This window comes from Myotis myotis, unplaced genomic scaffold, assembly GCF_014108235.1.
Source record: "Myotis myotis isolate mMyoMyo1 unplaced genomic scaffold, mMyoMyo1.p scaffold_m19_p_8, whole genome shotgun sequence".
Taxonomy (NCBI): domain Eukaryota; kingdom Metazoa; phylum Chordata; class Mammalia; order Chiroptera; family Vespertilionidae; genus Myotis; species Myotis myotis.
The window spans coordinates 29,505,584-29,518,535 of record NW_023416390.1 but is presented as its reverse complement, the minus strand read 5'-3'; the positions used below and the strand labels follow the sequence as shown (position 1 = coordinate 29,518,535).

The following is a 12,952-nucleotide window of genomic DNA, read 5'->3' as shown; positions in this document are numbered from 1 at the left end:
ACCATACAGATTTATCAAAATGATCAACAAAGTTGATCCAGAATTACCCAAAAAGGATCATTCAAATAACTCTGGTGTTCTGTATATATTCTGAGGCAAATGCAAACCCTAAATTCTTGAAATTAACAAACAACCCTGGTAAAATGTTATTGCAACTTATTCTTACAACCTTGGAACCGATCATAATTTTTGGGGTGTGTATGTGTATTTTTATAAAATGTTTGCATTTCTAGAATCAAGGTCTAAAAAATCAAAATTCCTATAAATTTTTACTTAGTGGTGTTTTGTATCATCTGTATAGAAGCTATAAGGTTCATACAGTTAGAATTACAGTCAACCTTGCTGACCGACAGTTGAACGATAGACACTGAACAGTTGAATCTGTGGTCAAACTATTGGATTACTGATATTCTGCAGGTGAGAAATAGGAGACGAGGCTATCTTGGGTTTATGCATTTAATCAGTGAAAATGTTAAATGTGAAAGCACTTTGGAAAATACAAAATGTCAAACAAATTGAATTTAAACCAAAACACAAATTATCCCTCAGACCCATACGTGTGACATTTTTCCTGAACAGTTCGTGTGCATACATTCCTGGTCATGCACCTGCTGGGGCTGCTGAGACCATCCCATTCAGCATGTGCTGGTGTGCAATTCTTCCCCAGCCACGCTGTAGCCATTATAGTAAGTGATTCATGCAGTGGGACTCCCAGGATGCAGCAGAGCCATGACTTATGAGGAGCACTCCCGGACCAGGAGTCAGCAGCTGCAGCCACCTGGTGCAGATAGATTTGCTGCCTCTCAGACCAAGCGTTGGATTTATTCAGATCCACCTTGGCTCCAAACTTGATTAGTGTGCAAAGCAGCCATATTCACTTATCAGAGAAGCTTTAGATGAAGGTAAAGTTGGGAAAAGCAAAGGGCGAGGCAGAGGGAAGCAGAGGTTTTAGGAGAAATTTTGAGTTTTCCTAAAAGTCCAATCAACTTGGAATTCAGAGTTTTGGGAAACAGAGCCGATGGTCAGAAATACAAGCAGTTTAGGCAGCTCATCAGGCCTGGGACAACGTGCCGAGCACATAATGCGGTACAGTTGTCTTTCCACTGTCCTGGCCTTCTGGTTGTGCACTCCCTATGTGTACACAGTTAATATGATGTGTAAACTATTTATGTGGTTATGCATCAACCATAAGACTTCACAACCCGTGTGGCCCTGCTGCAGCAATCAGATCTGAGCCCTCCACCAAGTTGGAGCAGAAAGCAGTACTGGCTGCCTTTGTGTTGATGCTAAATGGGTGTTAGAGCAGACTCTGTGAGTGTTGGACTCCATCCTACAACTGAATTTTTTCAGAGAATGTCAAAATACTTGGAAATCAAGTGAGTCACACTTCTCTTTCAGCCAAAAAAATGAGTTGTCTCTCTCAGTGTGCACCAGGTAATGCCAAATGCAATGACTGCCGATTTCAGGATTGAGTCTTGGTTCAAATTTCACAAAACACCTTCTCTCTTCCATTATGAGCATTTGTTTGCAGTGATTTCTGCTGGTCCATCCGCCTGTGTGTGATTTGGCACAGAAGGTGCTGTGAATGCACTAATGGTTAGTCCTATGGCTCCCTGGGCTTTGTGAGCTCAGGCAGGCAGGCTCCAATGGCAACGCGAGACTTCAAGCATGAGTGTTGGTGAAAAGCTCAAGAGTCAGAAGATCTGGATGCAAAGAGCTGTCTCTTCTGTTGTCCAGTTCTTCTCAAACTTTCAGGAACCCTCCAGGCTTGGGGCATGGGTCATTTTTCCATTAGGCTTCTGGGAAAGGGGTCCTTGTGCTCTTCTGCAAACTAACTTTTCCAGGTAAAGAATAGCTGACGCTTGGATTCCATGTCATTAAGATGAGGCTATGAGGGCAACAGTGAGAAGAGTCCTGAGGATTTCCTGGGAAGACAGGCCCATTCCCACCCATCTCTGAATCCTATTTTCAGGTACCCAGATCCTAATCTGGAAGTGATGGCCGAGAGGCAGTGGTGATGGTGTGAGCAGAGAAGGCATCTTCTTTTCACATGAGTTAACTTCTCTTTGGTCTTGCATCATCCTTTTAAATTTTTACAGCTTTCTTTCAAACCCTGCTCCTGTTATCCAGAGCATTCCATTTGTGTGCAGGTCTGTAAACAGGACTTCTGCCAGACACTGAGATTACATTCCATCCTTCACTTTTTCCCTGTGCATACAGGTTGGTGCTTTTTGGAAGGGCATAGGACAATGCTCAGTAATCCTGAGCTCAGTGCATGTGCCTCAGAGGCACCAGCCACTTTATCCTTTCTTCTTCCACCACCCAGGTGCTCCTCTATAGGGACCAACCACCACATGCCTGGCAGTGAACATTCTTACTTTTTAGAAACATGTTTTCTAACTTATGCTCACAGCAAGCCCATGGGGTATATGTTGCTATTTTCCTCTCATAAATTAGGAAACCAAGGCTCAGGGAAGTCAAGTAAATGTTGAAGCCATGATTGAAAGCAAGGTTGGTATGATCCCAGCGCCCACATTCTTTCCACTAGTTACATTGGAAGATAATACATGGGTAATTTCTTTAAATAATGTATCGCTTCCTTTAAAATTATTATAAAAGGAATACATTATTTTTAAAAAGCTGGGAAATAAATGCCTGAGATGTATAAAGAAGGAAATAAAAATCACTGCCTTCTAGAGATCACTGTTGTTAGCACATCGAGGCAGAGGCCAAGAACTTATATCAAGACTTGTAACAACACACCCAGGAAGTGACATCAGTTTCTTAGGCCACATCTATAAAATGGGGAGAGAAAGTAATACATCTTCTGGTGGTTATAATGATTAAATGAGATGTTTTCAAAGAGCTTAGTCCATAGTAAGAAAACAACAAGTGTTCATCCCCATTATCACTCTATTCTTCTAAGCTTTTTAGTATGTAGACAGACATTTTAAGCTTACATATGCTTGTACTATACAACCAGTCCTGCTTGATAACCTTCTTTAATTCTTTAGCTATTTGATGAACATCTCTTCATTTCACTAAGAGTTGAATATTTAGGTTGTTTCCCACCGTTTTACATTTTTAATTGATTTTTTAGAGAAAGGAAGAAAGAGACAGATGAGAGAGAGAGAGAGAGAGAGAGAGAGAGAGAGAGAGAGAGAGAGAGAGAGAGAGAGAAACATCAATGTGAGAAAGCAACATCGATCAGTTGCATCCTGCATGAGCCCAGACTAGGGATTGATCTACAATCTGGGAATTTGCCCTGATCTGGAATTGAACCTGCTGGCTTTTGGTGTATGGAACGATGTTCCAACCAACTGAGCCACATCAGCTAGGGCATCCCATGTTTTTGCTTTAATAAATTGTGTTGTCTACTGTGGGATGAAGAGAGAGAATGGAAGTGGGGATTCTAACTATATCTGTAACATTTTATTTAAAAAAAACCTTGGAAAAAAACACTAAAGTAAAAATGAAAAATATGAACATTTATTAACTTTGGTTTTCTGGGCCTATTTTCTGAATGTTTTTCTAACTGTGTAATAGTTGATAATTTAACATTTAAACATTATGATGCTGAGATGAACATCCTTGTACACAGGGCTTTGTATCCTATGGGACCAATTCCCCAGCATAAATTCTCTGGACTCTTCTCTCTGTTGCACTCACAACCCTAAGACCATACAAGTGTTGTATATCAATTTACACAGCCCCCATTTCTGTACTGTTATCAATTGTGGTTATCAAAAATTTAAATTATGTTTGGGAACTGAGAGGAATTGCATTTAAAAAATAATTATGGCCTGGCTGATGTGACTCAGTGGTTGAGGAATGACCTATGAACCAGGAGGTTAAGGTTCGATTCATGGTCAGGGCACATGCCCAGGTTGTGGGCTTGATCCCCAGCAGGGGCATGCAGGAGGCAGCTGATCAATGGTTCTCTATCATCATTGATATTTCTCTCTCTCTCTCTCCCTCTCCCTCCCTCTCCGAAATCAATAAAAATAGAATTAAAAAATAATTGTGAAGCTAAATAATTTTCTATCTGCATTTCTTTGGTGAATTCCTTTTACATCCTTTGCCCATTTTTCTATGACATGTTCATGGTTTTTCTTAATGATTGTTAAGAGGTCTTTATATTATTAGCCCTGGATCTGGAAAATCCTTAGAAAATAAACCTTCCCAGTGAGGATGAGCCTTACATTTTAAGTTACCCATGCAAGGATAGGAAAGACCTTCCCATGCTAAAGGCTACACTTATTTCCAGCCATTTGCTTGTTTTTGCCTTCAGACCTCCAGTGGAAGTCCGGGCACATGGCGGAGAGTCTCACCAACATGCCCCGGCACTCCCTCTACATCATCATCGGGGCCCTGTGTGTCGCCTTCATCCTGATGCTGATCATCCTGATTGTGGGGATTTGCCGCATCAGCCGCATCGAGTACCAGGGCTCTTCCAGGCCGGCCTATGAGGAGTTCTATAACTGCCGCAGCATTGACAGCGAGTTCAGCAACGCCATCGCCTCCATACGGCACGCCAGGTGGGCTGTTGCAGGGGCAGCAGGAGGGGAAAGGGACAGGCTGCTTTCACATGTGCACTCTTGAGACCAGGGTTATGTTGTAAATAGGAATTTACACCCACAAAGAGGGTTTCACAGAATAAACCTAGGTTTAAGGTGCTGTTGAACCTATTGAATGTTGTTGGGGTTGATAATGAGACTGCTTTATAACAAACCCCTTTTCAGTGGTTGCTGGCTTCCTGATTTTATTTGGTACATTCCTTCAATTTGTGTTTATCTGTGCAATAAATATCTGATTCTTAATCACTGAGTATGAAAAATTTTAGATGATTTATTTTTGGAATGTCTTTAGCTGTATTACTCTCCAAACAGTCAGTGTAGATATAAATTATTCCATTTTATAACTCTAAAAATGGCTAACAGCTATCACACAGAAACCTATGTGAAAAAATAATGATGGAAAACTTCCCTTACCTGCTGAAGGAACTAGGCATACAAGGCCAGGAAGCACAGAGGGTCACAAACAAGATGAACCCAAAGAGGCCAAATCCAAAATACATCAAATTTAAATGCTAAAGGTTAAAGAAAAAAAGAGAATATTAAAAGCAGCAAGAGAAAAGCAGTTAGTTACCTAAAAGGGAACTCCCATGAGACTGTCAGCTGATTTCTCAACAGAGAGTTGCAGGCCATATGGGATTGGCAAGAACTATTCAAAGTGATGAAAAGTAAGGACCTACTACCAAGATAACTGTACCCAGCAAATCTATCATTTAGAATTGAAGGCAGATAAAGAGCTTCTCAGACAACATAAAGCTAAAAAAGTTCACCACCAAACACATATACATAAAATGTTAAAGGGTTTCTTTTAAAAAGAAGAAGGAAAAAAAGATAAAAAATATGAATAACAAAATGGCAATAAAAACATATCTATCAACAATTGAATCTAAAAAACAAAATAAATAAACAAGCATAACAGAAACAGACTCATAGATACAGAGAACATTTTGACAATTGCAAGATGGGGAAGGAGATGGGGGATGGGTGAAAAAAAGTGAAGGGAAAAAGAAGTACAAATTGGTAGTTACAGAATAGTCACAGGGATATAAAGTACAGCACAAGGAATATAGTCAATAATATTATAATAATTATATATGGTGTCTGATGGGTACTAGACTTACCAGAATGATCACTTAATAAATTTAAGCCAGTCAATGAAGGAAAAATACCACATGATCTCACTCATTCATGGACAATAGAGACCATTATAAACTTTTGAACAATAATAGATACAGAGGCAGAGCTGCCTCAAACAGATTGTCAAACTGCAGCAGGAAGGCCGGGGAGGGTTGCGGGGCAGGAGGTAGGGGGGTAAGAGATCAACTAATGGACTTGTATGCATGCATAGAAGCATAACCAGTGGACATAAGACATTGGGGGATAGGGGAGGCTAGGGGACTGTCTAGGGCGGGGGGATAAAATGGACACATATGTAATACCCTTTGTAATACTTTAAGCAATAAAAAAAAAAAAAATTATATAATACTAGAGGCCCAGTGCACAAAAATTTGTGCACTTGGCGGGGGCGGGGTCCCTCAGTCCGGCCTGTGCCCTCTCGAGTCTGGGACCCTTTGGGGATGTCCACCTGCTGGCTTAGGCCCTGCTCCCGGTGAATTGGGCCTAAGCTGGCAGTCAGACATCCCTCTGGCAGCCCAGGAGCCCTCAGGGGATGTCACATCTGACTAACGGCTTAGGCCCGCTCCCCACGCCGTTAGTTGGACATCCTTAGTGCTGTTGGGGAGGCAGGAGAGGCTCCCACCACCACCGCTGCACTGGCCAGCCATGAGCTGGCTTCTGGCTGAACGTCGCTCGCCCTGTGGAAGTGCACTGATCACTAGGGATGAGCTCCTGCATTGAGCATCTGCTCCCTGGTGGTCAGTGTGTGTCATTGCAACCAGTCATTCCCAGTCATTCTGCCATTAGGGTCAATTTGCATATTACCCTTTTATTATATAGGATTTAGTCACTGGGTTGTACACCTGGAACTAATATAATACCGTGTGTCAAATGTAATTGAAAAATAAGAAATTATTTTTAAAAATGGAATTTGTATTATATAAAACAGTGTCCTTTACTGGAGGGAAGACTCAGAAAGGGACAAGGACTTGGTGTGCTATCACAGAAAGAATGTGAGTCCAGGTGTCTGAGATACTTCATTGAGCCCAATTATTCTATTACCTGACTCTGGATTTTAGATGATTTTACCTTCCATAATACAGTTCCCTCAACTGTAGAAAGGAATAACCCTTCCTTCCAAGACAGTTATGGCAATCAAATTAACTTACAAATAATAAAGGATTGTGTAAACAGATAACACCATATTAACGTCTCTAAATAAATTATAACGTCTCTAAAAAATCGCTAATCTAACATGTTGACTTTTGCAAAAAATATTTATTACAAAAATAATGATATTGTGTGTTAAAGAATATCGCCTGTTCTTTTAATTGGTAAAACAAGCTAAAGCATACAATTCAGAAAGTCAGAGTGCTAGAGTAACAAGTGGGCTGAGCTTGGTGTCTTAAGATTGGGGCTCAAGGTTACTCTTAGCTGCATTGATTGGGTCATTGTATATTGATAGTGGTTTTGATACAAACAGATCCAAATTCTGTCTGAATGGCAAAGAAGCTCAGAAGTTCGGAAAGTTTGCTTTCTTCAAAAGGAAACCCCCAAACCCAACACTTAGATCTTACAGAAATTTTGCCACATCAATGGAAGCAGAAGCCAGTCCCCAGCTTCCAGGCAGAGGAGCCAGTGGAAGAGAGGAGTTAGGAGACAGTGTCTGCCCCCTTGCCTTGGGGTAAGGACAGCTTCTTAGTGGGACTTGCACGAGCCTGAGCCTGACTTCTACAACTATGAGGAAAAAGGGTTTATCCCTCCCCATATCAAGCCCTACACAGATGCCTGTCATTTGCTCCTTCCATTAAGAGTCAACTGGACAACACAGCTTCCAGGAAGCCCTTAGATCAGCAGTTCTCAACCTGTGGGTGGAGACACCTTTGGGGGTCGAACGACCCTTTCACAGGGGTCGCCTAAGACCATCAGAAAACACATATATAATTACATATTGTTTTTGTGATTAATCACTATTCTTTAATTATGTTCAATTTGTAACAATGAAATTGGGGGTCACTACAACATGAGGAACTGTATTAAAGGGTCGCGGCATTAGGAAGGTTGAGAACCACTGCCTTAGATCGATCCCTGCAAATCTCATTTCAATTGTTTATTTGACTAATTTTTCCACTAGCTTGTGCATCAAGAGGTTTATTTATTTATTTTTTTAATTACTTCATCTCCAGTGGGTCCTGGTACATAGTAGACCTTACTAAAATTTGAGGTCTTACTAAACTTTGGTCTGAAATGGATGGATGATCTTGGTTAGTGGTTAATGGAAGATGCCTTCATCTGCCTAAGAGAGAGATTCATTTCAGACACTAGCTTGGTGAGTGGAACCAGCCTGCAGGAGTCTTTGCAGTGTCCCGCAATCATTGAATGACACACAGAAGATATGAAAAGGAGAGAATAGATAAGTTCAGTTGTTCAAGAGTTCCCAGCGGGGTTCAGTTCACCAGGAAGGAGCAGATGTCACCACTTTATACTGGGGTGTACTGGGAGACCCAAGAAACTGGATTCTTCCACTGCGAGAGGATCCCTAGCTAAGTAAGATGCTTTTGCAATCAAGAGGAAGAATATTTTATTTTGGCCTCAGAATAGTTTAAAATAGATCCTTCTGGGCTTCCTGATTATAGAGCCCATTGGGAAGATATTTACCAAATATTCTTGGAAGGAAAGGATAAACTTGAAAGCATTTACAAACCTGGTTCTTATTTGGTGCCGATTTTTATCAAAAATATTTACTGCAGAATTCCTAACCAACAAGCTCCTACATGCACCAGTGACTGCAAATAAAACTGCAAAGTCAAAACAGTACCTTCCACATATCTGGGAACTTTCCCATCGAAAGGTGTTTGTAGTTACAACCTGTGGTTTCTACAGCATGGCCCTCTGGAGGCCCAGGCTGGGTCTCTGGCTGGTAGGCCCTTTTTGCTCCCTTTTCTTGGAAACCCTAGAAAGCACTGACAAAACACAATGCTTGTGATATTACCCTCCTCCTAGTCTTCAGCATTAGCCTGTGCCTAATGTTCGTTACATGGCCTGTCTTCCTGTCGCTAGTCTGGAGGTGACATTGGATAAGAATGACTATAGTTCAGCAACCACACAGGACGAAACTGAGTGGGTCACCTGTGACATTCAGGAGTGACTGAGGAAGTGTGTGGTGACTGTGATGTCAGCAATCGATTGGTGCTGGTGCTGGGTGGAGAAGGAGCCCCTCTCTCTTATCCCATGAGTCATCAGCTCTGTAGCTGCTTTGCTTACCTTCAGGTTGAGAGAGTTTATAACTGACTGACTGGCTGGCAGGAGCGAGGACATGACTCTCCAAGTTCTGGTCATATCTGATTGCTTGCTGCTCCACCAGCTGTAAGTGCCTGATCCCAGAAAACAAAAAGAAAGGCGAGCTATGAGAGGAAACAGTCACTTTCTCTCAAATAGCATCTCCTGATGTGGGCCTTTTTCAAAGTCAGACCCATTTGACATTCTTTGTGGCATTGTTTTAGCTGTTGACTTTCAGAGGAATATGAACTAGAAGAATATGAACTCTGTGATCTGCCTTTTAACTAGTTGTGGTATTTTTTTTAGTGAAATAAGGTACATAAGACTTGTCACCAAATATGATGGTTAGATGCCTGTCACACAGATACTACTGTTGCCATGACTCTGTTAGTGCTTCCACGATGGTTAACATGGCCAGTACTACACTAAATCCTTTGGAGAGAGGGACTGTGGCCTTCATCTAGGGCTGTAAAATGCTACACTTTGTGGGCCATACAATCCTTAGGTCTCTGTGCCTCCTCAATTCTGCCTTTGTAGCCGCAAAGGCACTACAGATGGACACAACTGTGCTCCAATAAAACTTTATTTGAAAAACAGGCAACAGGCTGCAACCGGCTTGCAGGCTGTAGTGTGCTAACCCCTGGTTCACATAATACTTTCCTGTAGCTTCAAAATATGCAATTAAAATTAATTAAAATCATATTATTGGTGGTATCTTATTACCAGTGTAGCTGGCTATTTTATGAGAAATACATTGTCCAAATATTTGTACCTTAGGTACTCTCTGACATTTTCAGACTTAGGAGAAAGTGTTAAGACCCTGCTGGCTTTTACACTGGTGCCCCTTTTCTGAGTCTCAGATTATGCAGGCCTCACTCGACTGAGATACACAGACCGCAGTCGGCTGTACACATTTATGCACACAGAATCCCGGACCTTTAGTGAGGCTTCGCATTGTAGACACGAGTTTATTGATGACTTCAGTGTTGCAGTAATAGCTGTGATTTCTCAGTGGCAGCATGCTTTACCTCTTTGTCTCTGCATGTGCCTGGCACCCACCGGGTGCTCCTGGAGGCCAGTAAATCTTGAATGAATGGGAATACACGATAGAAAAACATTTACAAAGAAAATATCACATGAAAATGCTATGTTTCTCCTTTCCCATTCGATTCTCCTTTCCATCTCTGTACGTAAGACAGACTTTTCAAAGGAAGAAATAGGAAAGGGGGGAGATGACATGTAAGCCACCATAAAGTACCCCCTTGATGTCTTAGGGTGCTCATCCTCGCCACCTTTTAAAAATTTTAGCTTCTTTTAAAATTTCATTTCTAATGGGCCCTAGTGGACTTGAAATAGTTAAAACCTGTTTTCTATAAAAGGCAGGTGGGGGGTGGGTTCGTGTGGAAGATCCTTTAAATCCCACTGCACTGCAGGGGCTGCAGTGGAAGGTGAGGTCTTGAATGGGAAGAGACCACCCAGGAGCTGAATTGGCTGTATTGTAATCATCACCATCTTGATACTGACTTTTCAGGAAGTCCTGAAATTGGATTTTGGCGCCCAGGGCTTCTGTTTGTCAGTCCTGCTGTCAAGGAGATTTTGAAATATACCAATCTGTTGGGACAATGGCTTTGTGCTCAGGGAAGAAACAATGGCATGTGTGTACATGGGTGTCAGGAAGTAATAGGTAGGTGGGACTGGATGGCACATTTTGTGGCCAAATACCTATTTGAAGTCATTTCCTCCCTGGTCCCTTCTCCTTGTCTTGGGGCCTCAGAAGACCACTGAGCCTTCACAGCCCTCCGGTAAGTCTCACAGGAGGGGCTGTCTGTCCATGGTCTGGGGTAGACCACCCTGTCACTGTGCATTCCAGGCTCCAGAATGAATGTAAAATAAACTTGCCTCTCCATGTCCTTACAGGTCTCAGAAGAAAAAGATAAATCAGTATATGTTCTTTTAAATCCTATTGTAGAGCCGTCACGCCTGACTGCTTTGCCAAGATTTAACCTACAAGCTTCAACATTAATTTGGACTCTGTGTTTTGTGGAATCCATTTCTTGCCTCTTGCACCAAAGATTAATATTTTTACTCATTCAGTGTTACTAGGAGGAAGTCTTAAATTTCTGTACTTGCTAGAGAATATATTTGTTAGGGTATTTTTATACTTCCAGTTGATTCTTGAATATGTTATTTTTACCATTTGCCTTTCATTGGACTTGAGATCCAACATGTACCTAACTAAAGTCCTCTCTCCTGTGATTTTAGGTTTGGAAAGAAATCCCGGCCTGCGATGTACGACGTGACCCCCATCGCCTATGAGGACTACAGCCCCGATGACAAACCTTTGGTCACACTGATTAAAACAAAAGATTTGTAGTCATTTTTTGGATTATTTTTCAAAAAGATGGGATACTACACTCATTGAAATATTTTTAAGAAAATAAAAAGCTTAAGAAATTTAAAATGTTAGCTGCTCAAGAGTTTTCGGTAGAATATCTAAGAACTAATTTTCTGCAGCTTTTAGTTTGAAACACATATTTTAAACATGGAATTTGAGAAGTCCATAGACTACGTCTTAATGTACTTTCATCCCTCTAAACCCTAAGCTTCGACTAGTGTGTGGTCTTTTCACGATAGACCCTATCATGACACCCAGATTAATTTCCGTGGCTGTGACAGAAATAGTCTAATCAAGGAGAAGTTTCTAGTTAATGTGTGAGTGTGGCTTTCTGAGTAGAGTTAGGAAACACATAGAGAATGACGCGTAGTACAGTATCCCTGTGACTTAAAAAGAAGTCTGAAATGTCTGTTTTGTGAAAAAGAAAGTAGTTACCTTTACTATTCCTAACCCGAATGAAATTAGCCTTTGCCTTATTCTGTGCATGGGTAAGTAACTTATTTCTGCACTGTTTTGTTGAACCTTGTGGAACATTCTTTTGAGTTTGTTTTTGGTCGTTTTTGTAACAGTCGTCAAGCTAGGCCTTGAAAACGTACTTAAAGGAAGGGCCTAGTGAGGCAATTACAATCGAATTGAATCTATATTTTCTTTCAAAAGTCAAGGTCTTTTTAATTGTGAGCAAGTTACATTTACGTTGGAGCTGTCTGTTGCTAAGAGATAGTAAATGTAAGAGGGTACCAGCCCCTTCCGTAGCGAGTATCTCTCATAGTGCATCTTTATTTATATGAGGACTTTTTTTGTGGCTGTATTTGATTGATATGTGCTTCTTCTGATTCTTGCTAATTTCAAGGAATATTGAATAAATATTACCGAGTCAAGGAAACACTTGTCTCTTGTTCTTTTAAAATGACATAAAACATTATTTCTGGGGCTCAAACTCTCAGAAAAAACAATGTCATAATTGTGAGCCAGATAGTATTCAGTACAAATAAAAACACAACAATGGCAGTTCTCCAAAATAATGTCAATGTAAACTATCCATGTCAATAGTTATAATAGTGGTGTGTGTGTGTGTGGGGGGGGAGGGCAGCACATCTTCTGGCACATTGTACTCAATAAACAGTAACTCCTTGTACCTAATGGGTTCTTGTGGCAAGGACAGGAAGAAAGGCAACGTTTCGTGTTAGTGGGGCAGGATGACCATGCTGCAGAAATTCAAGCAGAAATGAAATTCAGTTAGTGCATTATAGACCTCAGTTTCTGGATTGAATCAGCAACCCCATAATTTTATAATGGAGGTTTTGCAAGAATGAATTTCATGCTAGCTCTTAAAATTTTCTAATTCGCAGATTAAAATTTAACCCACAGACACATTCCCAGACTGCTGTGTGGCAGTAGAGACCAATAGATAGCCAAGCATTGTCATCTTTCTGCTGGCTTATTTGAAAATCTCCAAATTGCTAAAGAAAATGTCCACAAAATTGAAATATTTTTATTATTAAACTAGTCCATGTGGAAAATACTCCATGTCCAAATTACATTTTAATAAGGTGATTTCATGCTTTCCCAAGTCAAAAGGCCCCTTAAC

The 12,952-nt window shown here is 41.0% G+C and overlaps 1 protein-coding gene across 1 annotated transcript in view; it reads left to right on the top strand.

Moving 5' to 3' along the window:
- DNER (delta/notch like EGF repeat containing) overlaps nt 1-12,247 on the top strand; it is a 242,977-nt gene extending 230,730 nt beyond the window's left edge. Inside the window, exons 12-13 of the mRNA XM_036320749.1 lie at nt 4,292-4,538; nt 11,232-12,247. Coding sequence (XP_036176642.1) covers nt 4,292-4,538; nt 11,232-11,343 — 359 coding nt within the window. The 3' untranslated portion in view covers nt 11,344-12,247. The remainder of the gene's footprint in view (nt 1-4,291; nt 4,539-11,231) is intronic.
- The last annotated feature ends 705 nt before the right edge of the window (nt 12,248-12,952 follow it).